The sequence below is a fragment of the Geotrypetes seraphini genome, chromosome 7, assembly GCF_902459505.1.
Source record: "Geotrypetes seraphini chromosome 7, aGeoSer1.1, whole genome shotgun sequence".
In the NCBI taxonomy this organism is placed as follows: Eukaryota; Metazoa; Chordata; class Amphibia; order Gymnophiona; family Dermophiidae; genus Geotrypetes; species Geotrypetes seraphini.
Window position 1 is genome coordinate 55,991,088 of NC_047090.1, and position 21,938 is coordinate 56,013,025.

At 42.5% G+C, this 21,938-nt stretch overlaps 1 protein-coding gene across 4 annotated transcripts in view; it reads left to right on the forward strand.

Annotated features, from left to right (window-relative positions):
* LOC117363387 overlaps positions 1–21,938 on the forward strand; it is a 247,984-nt gene that overhangs the window by 80,024 nt on the left and 146,022 nt on the right. The window contains exon 1 of one of the 4 annotated variants that reach the window (XM_033951001.1): positions 10,641–10,751. The exons of the other annotated variants lie outside the window; for them this stretch is intronic. Within the exon in view, the coding sequence (XP_033806892.1) occupies positions 10,747–10,751 (5 nt within the window). The 5' untranslated portion in view covers positions 10,641–10,746. Of the gene's footprint in view, positions 1–10,640; positions 10,752–21,938 lie in introns of those variants that run through there. 4 annotated transcript variants of the gene reach the window in all.

Below are 21,938 nucleotides of genomic sequence, written 5' to 3' on the forward strand. Positions count from 1 at the left end.
GGCGACCAGTGCTGGACACAGTATTCCAGGTGAGGGCGTACAGCGACATGATAACCAACTCCGATCTGTTCGTGATTCCCTTCTTAATCATTCCTAGCATTCTGTTCGCCCTTTTCACCACCACCACACATTGTGCAGATGGCTTCGTCAACCATTACTCCCAAGTCCCTTTCCTGGGGGGGGTCTCTCCAAGTACTGCCCCGAACATCTTGTATTCATGTATGGGATTTTTGATACCAACAGGCATTACCTTACACTTATCCACGTTGAACCTCATTTGCCATGTTGCTGCCCATTTCTTGAGCATGGTTATGTCACGTTGCAGATCTTCACAATCCCCCTGCGTCTTCACTACTCTGAATAACTTCGTATCGTCCGCAAATTTAATCACCTCACTCGTCGTACCCATTTCCAGATCATTTATGAATATGTTGAAGAGCATGGGTCCAAGCATCGAGCCCTGCGGCACCCCACTGGTGACATTCTTCCAGTCCAAGTACTGTCCATTTACCCCAACTCTGTTTCCTATCCACTAGCCAGTTTTTAATCCAAGTGAGTATTTCTATTCCAAGGCTCTTAATTTTCTGAAGAAGTCGTTCATGCGGAACCTTGTCGAACGCCTTCTGAAAATCCAGATATATAATGTCTGCCGTGTCACCCTTGTCTATCTGCCTGTTGACTCCCTCGAAGAAGTGCAGCAAGTTCGTCAAGCAAGATCGTCGTTTGCTGAAGCCGTGCTGACCGGTCCTCATCAAATTGTGTCTGTCAAGGTGATCAATGATGCGGTCTTATCAGCGCCTCTACCATCTTTCCCATTACTGAGGTCAGACTCACTGGTCTGTAGTTTCCTGGATCTCTCCTAGAATCTTTTTTGAAGATCGGCGTAACATTCACCACCTTCCAGTCTTCTGGAATCTTTCCCGATTTGGTCGACAGATTGGCTATTAGTTGAAGCAGTTCAGCTATAGTCCCATTCAGTTCCTTAATGACCCTCGGATGGATGCCATCCGGCCCCGGGAATTTGTCGCTCTTAAGTCTGTCGATCTGCCTGACCGTCAACCTTTTCAGTTTCCCATCTACACCTTCAGCATATAATCTGTTGGGGTCCGGTATGTTGTGTATATCCTCTTTGATAAACACAGACTCAAAAAATGTATTCAGTTTATCGGCAATGGCTTTGTCCTCCTTTAGCACTCCCTTTGTTCCATGGCATCCAACAGTCCCACCGCTTCCTTTGCGGGTGTTTCCCCTTAATATATCGAAAGAACGGCTTGAAGTTTTTTACCTCCTTGGCTATTTTTTCCTCGTAGTCTCTTTTGACCCCTTTAGGACACCTGTGTTGATACTGTTTGTGATTTTTCCAGTTTTTGTCCAATTGATAGCAATAAAGATAGGCTTCTTATTATTATGACAGGTGTGGCCATACAATTAATTACTAGAAATTAGAAAAACTGGGATCATCTAAATTTTACTTTTTGGTGGGAAACGCTCTGTTTATATTACCAATTTGAAAGAATGTTAGCAGAGCAATCAGGAATGATCAAAAATTTTAAAGAAATTTGGAGTCCTTTGGATACATTTGTTAAATATCTTAAAGATTAATAATTTACCTGCCGGATTTTAGTTATTTTAATTCTTATGCACACACATCCAGGACGGGGAGGGAGGGAGGGTATAGTAACATAGTAACATAGTAGATGACGGCAGATAAAGACCCGAATGGTCCATCCAGTCTGCCCAACCTGATTCAATTTAAATTATTATTTTTTTTTTTTTTTTCTTCTTAGCTATTTCTGGGCGAGAATCCAAAGCTTTACCCGGTACTGTGCTTGGGTTCCAACTGCCGAAATCTCTGTTAAGACTTACTCCAGCCCATCTACACCCTCCCAGCCATTGAAGTCCTCCCCTGCCCATCCTCCTCCAAACAGCCATGCACAGACACAGACCGTACAAGTCTGCCCAGTAACTGGCCTAGTTCAATCTTTAATATTATTTTCTGATTCTAAATCTTCTGTGTTCATCCCACGCTTCTTTGAACTCAGTCACAGTTTTACTCTCCACCACCTCTCTCGGGAGCTCATTCCAGGCATCCACCACCCTCTCCGTAAAGTAGAATTTCCTAACATTGCCCCTGAATCTACCACCCCTCAACCTCAAATTATGTCCTCTGGTTTTACCATTTTCCTTTCTCTGGAAAAGATTTTGTTCTACGTTAATACCCTTTAAGTATTTGAACGTCTGAATCATATCTCCCCTGTCTCTCCTTTCCTCTAGGGTATACATATTCAGGGCTTCCAGTCTCTCCTCATACGTCTTCTGGCGCAAGCCTCCTATCATTTTCGTCGCCCTCCTCTGGACCGCCTCAAGTCTTCTTACGTCTTTCGCCAGATACGGTCTCCAAAACTGAACACAATACTCCAAGTGGGGCCTCACCAATGACCTGTACAGGGACATCAACACCTTCTTCCTTCTACTGACTACGCCTCTCTTTATACAGCCCAGAATCCTTCTGGCAGCAGCCACTGCCTTGTCACACTGTTTTTTCGCCTTTAGATCTTCGGACACTATCACCCCAAGGTCCCTCTCCCCGTCCGTGCATATCAGCTTCTCTCCTCCCAGCATATATGGTTCCTTCCTATTATTAATCCCCAAATGCATTACTCTGCATTTCTTTGCATTGAATTTTAGTTGCCAGGCATTAGACCATTCCTCTAACTTTTGCAGATCCTTTTTCATATTTTCCACTCCCTCTTCAGTGTCTACTCTGTTACAAATCTTGGTATTATCTGCAAAAAGGCACACTTTTCCTTCTAACCCTTCAGCAATGTCACTTACATACATATTGAACAGGATTGGCCCCAGCACCGAACCCTGAGGGACTCCACTAGTCACCTTTCCTTCCTTCGAGCAACTTCCATTAACCACCACCCTCTGGCGTCTGTCCGACAGCCAGTTTCTGACCCAGTTCACCACTTTGGGTCCTAACTTCAGCCCTTCAAGTTTGTTCAACAGCCTCTTATGAGGAACTGTATCAAAGGCTTTGCTGAAATCCAAGTAAATTACATCTAGCATATGTCCTCGATCCAGCTCTCTGGTCACCCAATCAAAAAATTCAATCAGGTTCGTTTGGCACAATTTACCTTTTGTAAAGCCATGTTGCCTCGGATCCTGTAACCCATTAGATTCAAGGAAATACACTATCTATAGTTAATTGATTCATGTTTAATGTAAGTATATAAGTGCTGTTTATTGAAATTTTGAATGTTTAAATGTTGCACTTTTTATATGCTTTATAAAATCAATAAAGAATTTAAAATAAATGAAATATGGTGACCAGAATTGCACACAGTATTTGAGGTGCAGCCATACCATAGAACAATACAAAGACATAACATTTTCATCTTTGTTTTCCATTCCTTTCCTGATAATTTCTAACATTCTATTTGCTTTCTTAGCAGCCGCTGCATATTGAGCTGAGAGTTTCAATGTATCCTCAACAATGACACTTAGGCAGTGACTCCTAACACAGAACCCAGCATCACATAGCTATAGTACGGGTTCCTCTTTCCCACATGCAACACTTTCCACTTGCTCACATTAAACGTCATCTTCTATTTTGACACCCAGTCTCACCAAGGTCCTCTTGCAATTTTTCACAATCCTCTTGTGATTTAACAATTTTGTGTCATCAGCAAATTTAATTATCTCACTAGTTATTCCCATCTCTAGATCATTGATAAATTTGTAAAAAAGCAGCACAGACCCCCTGGGGAACCCCACTATTTATCATCAAAAAATAAATTCCTCAATGTATAATCCAACACTTATAAATTCTTCTTTAAATAGCTTCTGCCTGTAAGGGGAATGACATAATTCAAACACGTTCAAAAAAGCCTCAACCCATATGCCGCCAGAGCTTATCTTACAGGCAATACTAGAAAGGGAAACCACCTCATAAAGTTCCCCATACACATCAGTTAGTCCCCTTATTCCTCTTCAAATTAGCAATACTGTACTGTTATTATTCAAATCATTTCAAACCCCAGTGTCCAAGAACAAATTTCACTTATCTCTTTTTTTATTTCTTTAGTTATTACATTTATATATATATATCTCTCAAACAATTTATATATATGAAAAAAGAGACTTTGCCACATATTACAAACTGAGGAAAATAAAACATGGATCCATTGATTCCAAAATCTTCACTTATCTCTGTTAGTAAACGTTCTTCCAGACTAATGGTCCACTGCTGACGAAGGCATGCCCACGTTTCGCTTCACACTGCATCAGGACAAGGGATCCAGAACAGTTGGCAAACTAACTTCGTTCTCACTAGCGGCAATGTTTTTTTGCTTAGGTTCCACAGTTTTTTTTGCTTAGGTTGAATCCCACTATTTACCCTTCTCCATTAAGAATATTGACCATTTAAATTCACTCTGTTTTCTGTCTTTCAACCAGTTCTCAATCCATAATAGGACATTACCTCCCATCCCATGACTTTCTAATTTCCTCAGAAATCTTCATGAGGTACTTTGTCAGATGCCTTTTGAAAATCCAAATATACAATATCAACCGCTTCACCTTTTTCCACATGTTCATTCACCCCTTCAAAGAAATGCAGTAGATTGATGAGGCAAGATTTCCCTTAACTAAAACCATGTTGGTTTTTTCTCATTAATCCATGCTTATATATATGTTCTGTCATTTTGTTCTTTATAATAGTTCTTTATAATAGGCTCCGTCAGACTCATCAGTCTATCATTTCCCAGATCATCTCTGGAATCCTTTTTAAAAATTGGTGTCACATTGGCTACCCTCAAGTCTTCTGGTACTAGTCTGTAAGACAGCCTTTTCTGTCATGGAACCTTAACATTAACTCAGTAAGGCTCTTTATGAGCCTTTGCAGGAGGCATCTCACAAATGACAGTCTTTCTGGTGGCTATTTCCTTGGCGTGTTAACCGAAACACAGACTGTGTCGGGTCCCTTGGTTTGTTAAAAGGTAGTAATATTAACCATAATCAATAATTGATATAATAAACATAGTCTGCATCTTGTACGCTTGTCTGCAGTTTTTCTTTGTTTTCGTTTGTGCTGTTTCTTCCTCACTGCAGATTGTGTTGGATTTTCTTTTTTGTTTTATGGCTATTTCATTGGCAACATGAGTCTGAGTTGCAGGCATTTTCATGCAGAGAACCATTCTTCAAGGCTACAGAAGTTGAGGTCTTTCTGCACATGGTTCCTTCCGTTTTGCCAAATGTAGTTTCAGTTTTTCATGTCAATCAAGAGGTCTGACTACCCTCATTCCAGTCCTCAGGTTTGAAGAAACAAGACAAAAGGTTGAAGTTTCTAGATGTGCAGAGAGTTCTCCTCCATTATTTAGAAGTGATTAATGACTTTTGACTATCTGATCGTCTTTTTATCCTAACTAGTATGGCCAGGCTGGGCAGGTCAGTGTCTAAGGCAGGGGTGGGCAACTCCAGTCCTCGAGCCAGAATCCAGTTGGGTTTTCATGATTTCCCAATGAATATGCATTGAAAGCAGTGCATGCAAATAGATCTCATGCATATTCATTGGGGAAATCCTGAAAACCTGACTGGATTCTGGCCCTTGAGGACTGGAGTTGCCCACCCCTGGGCTAAGGCATCTATTTCCAGATGGATTCACATGATAATTTTGTCAGTGTGCATTGGTTGTGGTAAACGGCCACCAATATCTTTGAAAGCACATTCCACAAGAAGTGTAGCTTCTTCATGGAGGTGGGGGAGGCATGGGCAATCCCACCCGAGGAGATTTGTAGAGTGGCTACATGGTCCACACTTCATGCCTTTTACAAAGTTTTACAGAGTGGATGTAGTAGCACAAAACCATGCTTTTGGGTCCTCAGTGTTAAGGGCAGGCTCATTTGTCCAGCTCTAGATTCAAGGGACTTTTTTGATATGTCCACTTATCAGGACTCATATGCCTTATGCACCAGAAGGGCATAAAGGTCCTGACATCCTGCCCTATCAGTGTAATTATTTGCCATCTTAATGTGTCAAACAAGTATGTTTGTCCAAAACTTGAGATCTTCTCATGCCAGTCAGATATTAGTACAATGCAATATTTTTGTTACAAATGCAATTGAGAGTATACAAGCTCCATAAATGTTAGTTCTGGTTGCACTCAAATAGGTGGATTGATTATTTTACTTTGTTTTCTGTGATGTGTTTTGATTAACATTGTTCATTATACTTGTTACAGAGCAGAATAGAAGTGTCTTGTCGGGGAAGTTCCCCATACCTTCTCTTCTTACATTTCCTACTATAGTGGTTATTAACTGCTTTGGTAAAAACTGAAGGGATGTAATACAGCCTACTGGGGAAGAAGGAGGAGCTGAAAAAAAATGTAGATGACATCCTTTTGCAAAAATTCACGATGTGGGGAAAGCAACCACTTGTCAGGACTCGTATGCCTTGTTACCAAAAAGAAGATTATCGAGGTAAGAGCCTAATCTTCCTATATATCAAACAGCAATATGCTTTCCAAAGAGTGCTATATTTATGAAATCATCCCCAGTTAAAAATGATTTGAAACTACAAGAGAAATGTTGTAGCATATCTCATCAAAAATGCAAAGAGTGGAAAAGCCACAAATTACCAGGATGAGAGTAGGAGTACAAAATAAAATCACTTTATTAAAAATACTATAAAAAAATAAAGTAGCAAAATCCAGATGAGTGGATATACTAAGGACTCAACATACCTGATTGTGAATGAGGTTCTACTTGACTGGATCAGCGAGACCCAGAAAACTACAACAACTATGATACCAGCTGCAGAAGCCTAAGAGAACATATAAAATCAGCTTCACAGGGAGAGCATTTTTTTTTTTTTGAAGTATTTTCAACATTATTACATTCATTCAAACATAATAAGATATGGATTATAAAGAAATTATACACTATCCAAAAACCAAATTTTTACGCCCTCAGGCAAATATCCATCTAGCCCACAAATGAAGGAAGACATCTCATTGTTCATATAAACTTAACAGGAAAACAAAAATAGGTGTAGAGGGAGGAAGAAAAAACAAACTTACCCCCCTTCAATAACCTATATATCTTTTAGGACGCTATTATATAAAAACCCCCACTAAGGGAAGCTAATAACTAGTCTTGTTTCCTTCCTTTAAGAAAAAGTTCTAATTGGGAAGGTTCCCAAAACACAATCTTTGTCTTGAACATGCAGGATACATTTACAGGGAAATTTAAGAAAAAACGTTGTACCCATTTCAAGAACTTTAGAACGTAAAGCCAAAAAGGCTTTCCTCCTATATTGAGTAGCCCTTGCCACATCGGGAAACATTAAGACCTTTTCTCCACAGAATTTTGCCTCTCTATTCTGGAAATATAGCTTCAGCATTAAAGTTTTATCTAGCTCATTAACACAGGTAATTAACAGAGTAGCCTGGGTTTGGATCAAATCTTGAGAATCTTCAAGAAAATTTGTTAAATCTACTTCTACATTACTCAATTGATCCATTCCCCATTCTACTGGAAATTTTTTCTTTTGAGGTATATAAAAGAAGTTAGAATTAGTGACCCCTAATATCTCCTTGAGATACTTTCTCAATAGTATCTCAGGAGATAATAAGTGAGTCACTGGGAAATTAACTAATCTCAGATTCCTTGATCTAACCGGATTCTCACTCATTTCCAGCTTATAGTGAATATTCAAGGAATCTTTTGTAACTGCCACCATAGATGACTGTAAATTTTATCTGCTTTCCAAGAGAAAGCGTACGTTCATCTAATTTCCCGATGTTAGCATCTACATTTCCCAATTTATCAACAACTTTGTTGGATAAAACTTGAACATGAGTAGTAACTTTCCTTAACATCACCTCCATCCTCGTATTTAAAGTCCACAAGTCTTTTAAGGTAACTTCCTCTAGCTTTTCTTCCAACCCCCCTGACTGATTAATTATTCCAGGAAAAACTTGAGGCATCTGCAAAAAAATAATCTCCGCAGTTTGTTGGAGGTCGGAGGCTTCAAAAGAAGCCCCTTGTGAACCTGTAGGTTCCAAGCTCCTGGGAAGATCAGGAGGGAGGGGAGGGGTACGCTCTGGAGAACTCAGGGAAGCTCCTGAAAATGAGTCAGGTTTATCTGTTGACCTCAGAGAACCTGGTAACAACAAATGCTTATCCATAGGTCCAACACTAACTGGTGTTGAGACACGAGGTTTCCCTTTACATTTCCCCATATCAGTCAGGGAACAAACATGTCACACAATTAGGTAAATAAATTCAACTTAACTTAAAGCTGTTCCTACTCCAGAGGCTCCAGTGGCTCTCTAGGGGCTCTCCGGCCACAGGAGGAGGCACTTCTTATCTCCCAGGCCTCAGGACCCGATGTTGTAGGTGTCCAGTTTCAGTGCCTGTTGGCAATAGGCACTTCAGTATCGGGAGAGATACTCCGGGGGAACAGGAAGGCAAACAACTCACAAAGAAATCCCTGGTCTCCAGTCACTGCGCCCTCCAGGAAATGCTTCCCCGATATGCCACAGGAGAAGGCACTTCTTATCTCCCGGGCTGCAGGACCCGATGTTGTAGGTGTCCAGTTTCAGTGCCTGTTGGCAATAGGCACTGCAGTATCGGGAGAGACACTCCGGGGGAACAGGATCCAGATAAGTGGATATACTAAGGACTCAACACACCTGATTGTGAATGAGGTTCTACTTGACTGGATGCAGCGAGACCAAGAAAACTACAACAACTATGATACCAGCTGCAGAAGCCTAAGAGAACATATAAAATCAGCTTCACAGGGAGAGCATTTTTAAACTCACCAGAGAATTTTCCATTCAATGGGAAAAAGAGACCAATAGACTTTCCCACCAAAATTCAAATTGGTGACCAATAGACTTTCCTGCCTCATTCATCTCAAGCTCCAACCAATTGGGTTTGAGGAATTATTATATACAAAAGACAAGCTGCAGACTCCATAGCATACCCTGAAGAAAGCCACAGTATGAAGGCTGAAATGTCTTTTCTACATGACCAGACACAGCAAGACTTGTAAAACTGCAACAAGTATAATGCCAGCAGCAGAAACCTAAGAGAACACAGAAAATTGCTTTTTTTAAAATTGTGCAACCACATAGATATAGATATAGATATATAGGTTAAAAATACAAGCACACAATACCTAGTACCTAGTTTTATATAATCTGTGCATAATTTGGATGGGGTTAGCAAGTGCCAAATTACGCTAATTTGATATGCATAACAGACTTAAGCCCCTATAGCATGTGTAACTTCTCTCAAATAAAAAGGAGTGTTAGTGTGGGAGAGTATGATTTGTCAGGGGTATTCTGATTACCTGCACACCCTGGATAGACTAAGCGCATTTACATGCCCAACAGTTGTAATTAGGCACCACTATTTACACCAGTTCTAAACATGAGCCCTGATTCTGTAACCGGCGCCCAAGTCGGTGGCCGCCTTAAAAGCAGCCACTGATTACCAGTCAATCAGTCCAGGGCGCCAGTTATAGAATCGCTCCTAGATAGGTGGCTAAAATGTAGGCCAGGGCTACATTTCAGCCACTTATCTTTGCCACTAAACCGCAGCAGCCGATCACGGCAGGGGGATTTCCCTCTCCCTAACGCCACGATTCTATAACTGGCGCCCAATTTCTGGGAGGGGCCATATGGATCTGGTCAATGGGAGTCTTAGGCCACTCCCAGTGCATCCCAGAATGCACTGGAAAAGAGACTGAGATACCCCAAGGAGACCTTCATCAGGCCCTGGGTATAGGGCTAACAGATATGGCCTAGCAAGCAAAAACAGATCAAGCACAAGATGGATTCTTCTAAGAACAAAAATGACAGTTCTAAAAACTGCTTTTTTGCACATCTCTGCTGACTGCTGAACAGCTTATGGGGAAGCTTTCCAAGAAGGCTGGGGACATTTCAGAAAGCTGGATATCAGATAAGGGCTAAGAACAGCACTAAAAAGCAGAAGTTGGCCCGAGTACAAGATGTTCTGCATGTACACAGGAGGGAGGTGGGCCATGGGGAAGGGTCAAGTACATGTCCAAGAGGGTCTTGTGGTCAGCTTCATGAAAAAAGCTGTCATGGGTAGATAAGATAGCTGTCTCTCAGCAACACTAAGCCTGGTAATGACATACGTCAATAGGGGACGTGGCTAATTAGAGAGTAAATATGTAACTGCAAGCCAATCAATTAAAATGCCAAGGATTTCTGCCAATAGAATTAAGTTTAGTAAGTCTTCAATGCAAAGATATGAATGTATAATAGTAACTACAAAAATGAGGAAGTCCTTAGAGCAGATTTGGAGCTCTCAGACAAGCATGCTTCTGAGGGTGTCGTCTCTGCTCCCCACAATTGCTGTATATTCTTGTGATGCATTTCCTGTAAGCTGCCTTTGCTTTATTATTCATTAAACTAAATAATTATATGAAACAGCAACTGTGTTGGCATCGAGGTCATTTCGTGAAGGGCTAAGCAGCCGGCCTTTCAATTGTAACCCTGACGTGAGGAGGGGGGTGAGATATGCCCCCCTTTTTTGAGAGAGAAAGAAATACTTTATTTTTACAGTGCACTTGAATCCTGCTGAGACTAAGGAGCCAGTAATACAGTACTAAGCATTGAGACTAGAACTGTGGTGCCAAAGGGAATACAGGGAGTATTCTGTATCCTGACAAAACTCTGGAGCTGGCAATGACCACACGGAAATACAAATGCTGTAAGTAGATAACATAATTGTTTTGAACTTTGTATCTAGTTAGTTTATGTTAAGATTTACTGTTTTAGCTGTAGGAATATAGCTAGCATGCTTTTAGAATACAGTGCTCCCCTGCAAATTCGTGGTCCCAGTCATTCGCGGTATTTTACGACCATGAAGGGGAGGCATGAGAGGGCAGCCGGAGTGTCGGCGAGTGAAGGAAATCACTCGCAGTATGCTCCAACCGACTCTTCCTGTACTAAAGTTGGGCCAATCTTGAGCTGCGTGTCAAAGCAGCTCCTGATTGGTGAGGCCTGACTTTAGTACAGGAAGAGGCGGTCGGAGCATACAGCGAGTGATTTCCTTCACTCGCCAATGCTCCGGCTGACCTCTCCTTTCTCCCCTGCCTATTTGTGGGGGTTCCCGTAAATATTGGGGGATTATTGTATTGCCTTTAGAAATGATTGAACTTGCCTCCCACACCAATCTCTCTAACAAAAAAAAAAAAAAATAGTTGTTCCTTTCCCCGTTAACCTAGGCCATCGGTATGCCTTCCGTCTTCCCAGAACCCAATCATATTTTCATACTAGTCTGACTCAGCCCAAGTTGTGGGCTAGCAGGAAGGCTCTTTTGTTTATGTGAATCCCTGGGTAGATAACCTAGCCAGCTGGACAGAAGCCCTAGCCCCACAAATGTTACCCTTCCCACGAGAGGGGTCCTTTGAAACCAGATATATGCACACTGCTTGCTTGTGCATACGGCAGGGAGTGACAGAACCCAGATGGGATCTGAAGTACATAAGAGCAGGACTGAAAATATGGGAAAAGTACGAAGACAAATTTGGCAGCCAGCCCGCTGAGTACTGAAACAAATCTACCCCTATCATCCAAGCCCCGCTTATCTCCAGACAAACACCTGCAAGCATTAGAACTGATTACATCCCCTGGAACTTCACAGACAAATTTTCTATCAAAGCACAACTCCCTCCCTTATTGGATGGTGCTTCCCCCTGGATCTCCAAGTTCGAGCAAGTCACTGCACAGAGGAAACTAGCAGTAGGGGATGCCAGAGCCATGTTGGTAGACTGTGTAGGACAAGTGACCACAGACATATTTGATGATGCAGGTATTCCAGCTTATACCTATGATATCAAACAATTTGATGGGGACCGATTTAACAATTACACACCAAATGTCTGGGCTGCCCTACTTAGGAGATACCTAGATGTTAAAGATATGTCCAAGCTTACTTCATTAAAATACAAAATTGGGACAGACATACTCTTTTATTCAGAATTTTGAAGAAAAATGGGAGTCTCAATTGGGTGACACCTGTACACAGGATAATATGAAGAGTTTAGCTTTCCAGATTCTTAAGGGGACTATGACAAAAAGCATACAGAGCAAGCTTGAACATATTGTTGGGATGGAAGGGAAACCTTGGCCAGAAATAATTTCACACATTATCCAAAGGAGATAATACAGTTACATAAAAAGGTTTTAGCCATGGCAATACAGGAAAAGGGAAGGGGGAAAAAGGAAAGCCTATTGACATTGCCAAACAAGTGAAAGAAGCTGTACAACTTGTACAGATCCAATGGGCACAAAATAATAGAGGATTTGGGCGAGGTAGTAGATGAATGAGAGGAAGTCCGAGATATAGAGGCTATGGTGGTTACCGAGATAAAGCACAAATTCAATGTTTCGCTTGCCTAGGTTTCGGATATTATGCCTCCCAGTGTAGGGTGGGGAATAGACGAAGGGGTGGCAGGGTAGGAGGACGTGGCTAAGGCCTGCCCCCAACAAATACTAATGAGTATCCCCGAGGCCCCCTCAACAATGGCAGGGAACAGCGGGGAGCCCCACGCGCCGTCCAAACAATCCTTTCACTGAGCAATGACTAGACTAATATGCCCTAATGATATAAACAGAGCCCATCAAACACGTAGAAGCAAGCACAGCTGATTCCCCTAACTTAAGGCAGGCTGCAGACTGCCAAGCCATAGAAAGCCTGATACCTGAAACATCTTAATGGACCCACTCCCCATTTCTTGTGCTTTTCAGGCTGTGCAGCCAGCATGTCTATTCCCATCATTACAGCCCTGAGCTGTTGCCTATGATTGTTAGGAGAGAGGCACAGGAAGATTTTTTAAAATGAATGTATTTCATAAAGCCAGAGTAAATTCTATTAGTATAGGTTTCCTTTCCTACACTTTTGTAGTTTAAACAGAGAAACAGGAGGGGGTGGGATAGAATAAGGAAATATAATAGCTGAATGGAAAGGGGAACTAAATAAGTTGATTACAGATGAATAAAAGCTGAAAAATTAAAAAAAATAAAAAATAAAGAGGTTATGTTAATAATAAATATTGATAATAATTTGGGTTAGTCATCCCTAATGAGATTGATGGTTTATAAGCATAATAGTTGTGTAGCTGTGAAGGTAAGAGTTTTATGTGCCGCGAGACTGATTTTTATAAGTAAGAATACAAGCAGAATGTTAATGGAAAATACAGCAGTGTGCACATTTTTTATTTTATTTTTATTTCTTCCATTTGTGCGTCGCACATACCTATACAAGCTCTAGGCGACATTACAGAGGAAGGGATTAGAAGAGGGTAGGGAGGACTATGGAGGGCAGGAAGGATTGGAGAGGAGAGAAGTATGTAGAATATTTCATAGAAATTCCTAACTTTACAGATAGGAGCACCATCTGTGTAAATGATAACTAAATGAATTAAAGGAATATGTAAAGGAATTGAAGGGAGGAACCGTTAAACAATAGAATTCAGTTAATAAAATAAAAACAATAGGGGTAAAAACAATGGAATAAAATTTAAAATTTTTGAAGCTTGGAGAGAAATAATAATAATAACAGTTTATATACCACAGTTCTGTGCGGTTTACAATGACTAAGAGATGGTATAACTTGAGTGGAATAAACAGAGTTAAGAGCTAATGATTAACAGGTATTGATTAACAGTTATTTTGGAGTAAGAATTGTACAGGTCAGCTGCCTAAATACTTCAGGAACAGATATGTTTTTAGGCGTTTCCTAAATTCCCCATACGTAGTAGGCGTAAGCAATTGATCTAGATCTTTACCCCATAATGCTGTCTGATGTGAGAGAAGGTGTTGATGATGTCTTAAGTTTACATCCTCTAACTGGATGAGAAACAAAGTTCAAGTGTGAGCTTCTCTTATGTCTGTTGGCTGAGAAAGAGAAAAGATCAGTTATATATTTAGGGGCTAGTCCGAATAGTGCCTTAAAGCAAAAACTACCGAACTTAAACTTCACACGCGCCTCCATTGGCAGCCAATGAAGTAGTCGGTAGTAAGATGTTACATGATCGGACTTCTTCAGTCCAAAGATCAGTTTAATCGCTGCATTTTGCACCAGTTGTAATCATCACATATTCTTTTGTGCAATTGCCAAATAGGCGATATTACAGTAATCAAGTTGACTTAATACGAGGGATTGTACCAGAATTCTAAAAGCTGACATGTCAAAATATGCTCTAATGGACCGAAGTTTCCATAGTGTGAAAAGACTCTTTCTGATTAAGGAGTCAACCTGGTCTTTCATGGTTAGGCTCTGATCCAATGTTACACCCAATATCTTCATAGGAGCCGGACACATTGTTTTTAGTTTATTGTTTTAGGGATTGCAATTCTTTTTGCCTGAAAGTATCCAGGTTAGTGATATGGTTACAGGCTTTGGAAAGTCATGCTGGTTTTTTTCTTATATATTTTGGCAAACATACCAGAGGTGAGCAAGATGGAGAATTATACACAAGAGGGTATAAAAAGAAATTGGTGGTGTTAAGAAATTAACAAGGGAGAAAGGAAAATAATTTGAGTTGGTGTTAAGTGTAAGAACATAAGAAGTTACCTCCACTGAGGCAGACCAGAGGTCCATCTCGCCCAGCGGTCTGCTCCCGCAGCGGCCCATCAGGCCTATTGCCTGAGCAGTGGTCCCTGACTATTTCTATAACTACCTCTTGCTCCTATCCCTATAACCTACCTCTACTCCTATCTGTACCCCTCAATCCCTTTGTCCTCTGGGAACCTATCCAAACCTTCTTTGAAGCCCTGTAACGTGCTCCTGCCTATCACAGCCTCCGGAAGCATGTTCCATGTATCCACCACCCTCTGGGTAAAAAAGAACTTCCTAGTGTTTGTTCTAAACCTGTCCTCTTTCAGTTTCTCCGAGTGCCCCCTTGTACTTGTGGTTCCCCATAATTTGAAAAATCTGTCCCTGTCTACTTTTTCTATGCCCTTCAGGATCTTGAAGGTTTCTATCATGTCTCCTCTAAGTCTCCGCTTCTCTAGGGAGAACAGCCCCAACTTTTTCAGTCTGTCAGTATATGAGAGGTTTTCCAGACCCTTTACTAGCTTAGTTGCTCTTCTCTGTACTCCCTCAAGTACTGCCATGTCCTTCTTGAGGTGCGGCGACCAGTTCTGGACACAGTACTCCAGATGCGGGCGCACCATTGCACGATAAAGTGGCAGGATGACTTCCTTCGTCCTGGTTGTGATACCCTTCTTAATGGAAACAGTGATTGCATAATAAATATATTGTGTAGGACTTGGCCTAATGCACTACAATGCTTATAAGAAATATATATATATATATATATATATATATATATATATATATATATATATATATATATATATAAACCAAATATATATGCGGGATATTTAAGTACAGGAAAAAATAGAAATAAGTTGTACATATACCATGTTTAGTTAAGACTTCTTCCGTATGAAAGTTAGTAGGACGTCCTTGCATGACTGTTTTCCTGGGTTATGAATGACAGTAAAAACTGGCAATCAGTTATTGTTAACATGAGCGGTGTTTTATGTTAACCTGTTTTTGAAAGATAAGCTTTTTGCTTCTACAGGTCCAACAGATATAACTTTTGGCAGATTTCCTGGCAGAACTTCTGACATGGGCGTTCTCCCATCGTCTTTTTCCCTATTAATAAGTATTTGTTTCCTTTCCAATGCTGCAAGCCTCTCAGCGTACAGTGAATCTGTTCTTGCTTCCTTATCACAACCATGAATACTTGAAACATGCACTTTTTAACTTTAAATTCAGTGCACTTAGGAATACGAGTGTATTCCTATTTATGAGTACTAAAAAATGTTGTTAGCAATTTAAACTGTTAATTTTATTACTTATCATAGTGGTTTCAGTTCCTAGAAATTCTCTTCTCAGTCTCTGATTCAGAGCAAGGTAACCTTTTTAGTTCCCCTTTTTCTGCTAACACATTGTGACAGAAGCCGGTACCTGTATTTGCCGTAACCCGGCCTCTGCTCACCTGAGCGCAACTCCGACGTGCTTCCGATGAAGGAAGGAAGTCCTGCTGGAATATCTTTTCTTGTCAGGAAGCAAAATAGCAAAAATAAACAAATCAGTTCACTTGTTCAAAGTTCCTTTATTCCTTGAACCGAAGTTGGGAGCAACGTCTCCCTTAAGCATTCATAAAAACCCCAAAGTCCAAATAGAATGCTGCACACGGATAACCAAAAATAAAGTCTGGAGTGGACCCACTGGAATGGGTTGCCACTGCTACCTTCAATCAGGCAATTAAGGTAAGTATCATTTACATCCAAAAATAGCAAACAGAACTGTAGTGGGCTTGTCTTTACCTTAGGGAAGATAAAGCAACCTTACACACTCTCACTCAAGTTCTGGGCCTCTAAGCTCAGCAAGTTTAAAGCTGGGCTGAATCCAACAGAGAAACTGTTGGTGGGGGAGGGGAGTAAAGGAATTCACTTATTACTTTTCTGAAGTATCAGAATGCCAATAATGGCCCCACTATCCCGACCTGGATCTTAAGTGAATTCTCCCCAAAAGTTATGACATTTACTTCCCTCACAGTCACAGAAATGCATCCCCAATTCAGGCCACTTGAGTTACAAAACAACAATAAAAAAAAAACGTTTTTTTTTTTTCCTCAGCACAAGTCCCTGCACTTTCTCACACACAGCACAACTGCACAACAGGGTTCTAATAAACAGAGAACGGCTCCAAACCTTCAGACCTGCCACTTATCTTTATTGCATGAGCGTATCTTCAGGCAGTCCAAGGCTCTCTACCCATTCCATGGGTTCAGGTGGGGCTGGCTGGTTGGCAACAAGGTCAGTGTCAGTTTCCATCATGGTCACATCCTCACAGTCAGGAATATAGTCAGGAGAGACCCTTCCCTGAGCTGGCTCAGGGCCAACTAACTTTCCTCTCCTCAGAGCAGCCTCTATATTGTTCAAACGAACACACCCTGCTCTCTGAGGGGGAGGAGTTACCTGCCTTGATTGCTTAGCTTGTTTTACATTTCTCACCATGGGCCTCAGCTGGGAGTGAACAGGAGGAGGGAGGTCCCTCTCAGGCTCTTCTGAGCTGTTCTGCTCTCCTTCCTCTACTCCCTGCAGTTCAGCCTGCTTCCAGTTAAAGGGAAATGTACCTTTTTTCCTGGGACTAGTCACAATCCTATCCCCGTGGTTAGCTCGCTGAATGGCTGTATAAGGTTTAGCCACCGGCAGCTCTGGAATGAGCGGAGCCACTGGGGACGGATTGTGACATACCCTCACCCTTAAGGAGTGATTGTCCCTATTTTCCCGGGGCAACTCACTATCCTCTTGCATACGAGACAGAGTGTCCACATTCACACTTAACTTGCCAGGGCGATGCAAAACCTTGAACCTAAACGTTTGCAGTGCCAAGTACCATCGTGTTAGCCTTGCGTTGTTATTTCGCATAGTGTTCAGCCACTTCAGGGCTGCGTGGTCGGTCACTAAGGTAAATTCTCTTTCCTGCAAGTAGTGTTCAAGGGTTTGCATAGCCCATTTGGCTGCCAGACATTCCAACTCCACCGTGGCATAACTCCTTTCGTTAGGATGTAACTTGCGGCTGAGGAAGAGGACTGGATGTTCTACCCCTTGAACCTCTTGGCTTAATATCGCCCCCAACCCTGTTCCCGACGCATCGGTTTGTAAAATTAACGGTCGCTTAAAGTCAATTGCTATGAGCACCGGGTTAGTGCACAAAGCTTCCTTTAACTCGGTTAAGGCCTGCCTTCCCTCCTCCTTCCAACGTAAGGTGTCCGGACTATTTTTTTTTAGCATGTCCGTGAGGACTGCGGCCTTGGTAGAGAATGCTGGAATAAACCTGCGGTAGTACCCGAGGAGACCCAAAAACCCCCTCAACTGTTTTTTGGAGCTAGGGATGGGGTATTCCTTTATGCAGTGTACCTTGTCCACTAAAGGCTTAATTTGCCCTCGGCCTACCACGTACCCTAGGTATTTTACCTCCTTTTGCCCTAGATAGCATTTTTTTGGGTTGATTGTAAACCCTGCCTTTCTTAGGGCCTCCAGTATCGCTTGCACATGCACCAGATGTTGGGCCCAATCCTTAGAGAAAATCACAATGTCGTCAAGGTACGCCTCTGCGTAACTATGATGCCCCCTTAGGACCTCCGTGATTCCTCTTTGGCAAGTTGCGGCTGCCCCATGAAGGCCGAAGGGCATGCGCCTGAATTGGTACAGCCCGTGGGGTGTACTAAAGGCTGTCTTTGGTCTGGCCGATGGGGATAGCGGGATTTGCCAATACCCTTTCGTTAGGTCTAACGTGGAGAGAAATTGGGCCTGACCCAACCGATCCAAGAGGTCATCCACCCGGGGCATGGGGAAGGCATCAAATTGCGAGACCTCGTTTAACTGACGGAAGTCGATGCAAAACCTGGGGGTGCCATCAGCCTTTGGAACAATAACAATCGGGCTGCTCCAAGGACTTTGGGATGGTTCGATCACCCCCAGTGTTAGCATCTCCTCCACCAGCTTGTGAACCAGTTCTTTCTTTCCCTCTGTGAGTCTATAAGGCTTCACCCGGATGACCTTCCCTGGTGTGGTGATTATCTCATGAGTGACCACTTCAGTCCGCCCCGGGATTGGCGAGAATACATCCCCAAAAGCCTGCACCAAAGCCTCCAACTGTCTGGCCTGACTGGTGGACAATTCAGTCCCAATATTGACCCCTTCATTCTGGTCCATGTCCGCTATTTGTGGGCCCAGGTCGTCGTCGGGTTTCTGCTCCGCCATCATGGTTAATATTTCCCTATCCCTCCAGGGCTTTAAGAGATTTATGTGGAAAGTCTGAACGCGGTTTGCCTCATCCCTGACCTTATAGTCCACTTCATTCACTCTCTCTATCACCGTGGAGGGTCCCTTCCATTCTGCTAGGAATTTATGAGGGTCTGTGGGTATCAGAACCAGGACCTTATCCCCTATGTTCAAGTGACGAACCCGAGTCCCCTTATCGTAATACTTTCTTTGTTTTTCTTGACTCCACTCCAAATTATGTTTGCCCACCTGGGCCACCTGTTCTAATTTTTTTCTTAGCTGGGCTAAGTAGGACACTACATTCATATCCTCGCTTCCTTGGGAGCCCCACTGATCCTTAACCACATCCAATATTCCCCTAGGGACTCTCCCAAACATCATCTCAAAAGGGCTTACCCCTAAGGAATCTTGCACTCTCTCACGCGCGGCAAACAAAACTAAGGGCAGAAAAAGATCCCACTCCTGATACCATATGTGACAGAAGCCGGTACCTGTATTTGCCGTAACCCGGCCTCTGCTCACCTGAGCGCAACTCCGACGTGCTTCCGATGAAGGAAGGAAGTCCTGCTGGAATATCTTTTCTTGTCAGGAAGCAAAATAGCAAAAATAAACAAATCAGTTCACTTGTTCAAAGTTCCTTTATTCCTTGAACCGAAGTTGGGAGCAACGTCTCCCTTAAGCATTCATAAAAACCCCAAAGTCCAAATAGAATGCTGCACACGGATAACCAAAAATAAAGTCTGGAGTGGACCCACTGGAATGGGTTGCCACTGCTACCTTCAATCAGGCAATTAAGGTAAGTATCATTTACATCCAAAAATAGCAAACAGAACTGTAGTGGGCTTGTCTTTACCTTAGGGAAGATAAAGCAACCTTACACACTCTCACTCAAGTTCTGGGCCTCTAAGCTCAGCAAGTTTAAAGCTGGGCTGAATCCAACAGAGAAACTGTTGGTGGGGGAGGGGAGTAAAGGAATTCACTTATTACTTTTCTGAAGTATCAGAATGCCAATAATGGCCCCACTATCCCGACCTGGATCTTAAGTGAATTCTCCCCAAAAGTTATGACATTTACTTCCCTCACAGTCACAGAAATGCATCCCCAATTCAGGCCACTTGAGTTACAAAACAACAATAAAAAAAAACGTTTTTTTTTTTTTCCTCAGCACAAGTCCCTGCACTTTCTCACACACAGCACAACTGCACAACAGGGTTCTAATAAACAGAGAACGGCTCCAAACCTTCAGACCTGCCACTTATCTTTATTGCATGAGCGTATCTTCAGGCAGTCCAAGGCTCTCTACCCATTCCATGGGTTCAGGTGGGGCTGGCTGGTTGGCAACAAGGTCAGTGTCAGTTTCCATCATGGTCACATCCTCACAGTCAGGAATATAGTCAGGAGAGACCCTTCCCTGAGCTGGCTCAGGGCCAACTAACTTTCCTCTCCTCAGAGCAGCCTCTATATTGTTCAAACGAACACACCCTGCTCTCTGAGGGGGAGGAGTTACCTGCCTTGATTGCTTAGCTTGTTTTACATTTCTCACCATGGGCCTCAGCTGGGAGTGAACAGGAGGAGGGAGGTCCCTCTCAGGCTCTTCTGAGCTGTTCTGCTCTCCTTCCTCTACTCCCTGCAGTTCAGCCTGCTTCCAGTTAAAGGGAAATGTACCTTTTTTCCTGGGACTAGTCACAATCCTATCCCCGTGGTTAGCTCGCTGAATGGCTGTATAAGGTTTAGCCACCGGCAGCTCTGGAATGAGCGGAGCCACTGGGGACGGATTGTGACAACATAGATACTTCCTGGTCGATGCGTTTTTTTTGAACAGAATGCAATCTGCATCTAGCTTTTATTAAAATTATGTCTAATGAACTGGAAAAATATCTAATTCTACAGGATTACAAGTCAGAATTCTGAATATTGTGTTTAGATATAACCATGTATAAGATTTCTTTTGCTTTAAACACTGTGTTGTTATGTTGAATCTGCTAAGAAGGAACTAAGATTCTGTGTGTGCTTGAGAATTCAAGACCTAAGACTCCGGTTGGCCCAGATGCCTAAAGCCCCTCCTATGGGAGGGGCCTTAGACACTTGGCCCAATCAGGGCTTTAGGCCCTCCCCAGTGCATCCCATGGGAGGGACCTTAAACAACTTGGGTCAGTCAGAGCCTCAGGCCCCTACCAAGATGCACTGGGGTGGGGAAGACCCATTTTAAATGATGCAGGCCAGCTGGGAGGAGGGAGTCCACATCCCTCTGGGCATCTATTTTGAAGTAAGGGGGAGGGGGCAGGGGGGCATTGGAGGCATTCTTTGACAGGGGGGTCACTTACCAGAGTGAGCATCTCTCCCACTGCAAGGAAGGTGGGAGGTGTGGCGCGCAGCCCGGATTTCAGGACAGTGGGAGAGCGTGGGTATCTCTCTCACTGCAGGGGGTGTGTGACATGTGGCCAGGATTTCAGGGCAGCGGGAGAGCATGGGCATCTCTGCTGCTGCAGGTGGGGGTGTGGTGTGCAGCCAGGATTTCAGGGCAGGGGAGAACATCTCTTCCGCTGTTGTTGTGTTGTTTTTTTTCTTCTTAACAAGTTTTTTCTGTGCATGTGCCCATCGCTATCACCCGCAATGGGGCACATGCAAATTTAGAGAATCTTCCTTGCTGTCCGCTGACCTCATTTGCATGCGTGATTTTTAAAGAATGTCTTGCTTTTTTCAATTTGCTATCAAAACAGTTGCATTAGCAGACCTTCACTTTTTAACGCAGGTTTTTGAGAATTCTGGCCATGATTTCTGTGTGGTTCACAAGCAACTTTATACAAACAACTTTAGCAGAACTAGCAAGGAGAACAAGGAAGATTTTATGGGGATGTGGTAAGGGTTTTCAGCAGATGGCCTGTTCAGATTTTTTCTCCATAACAGTCATAAGGACATCAAACTATTCACTGTTATTTATTTATTTATTAATATTCTTACATTTGCTTTTTTTATTAATTATTGCTTACTGTTTATTTATTTATATTTATATTTCCTTCTTATAATAAGAACTTAATATTGTCTGTTTTGTTGTTTTTTTTTCTCTCTCTCTCTCTGTTTTGTT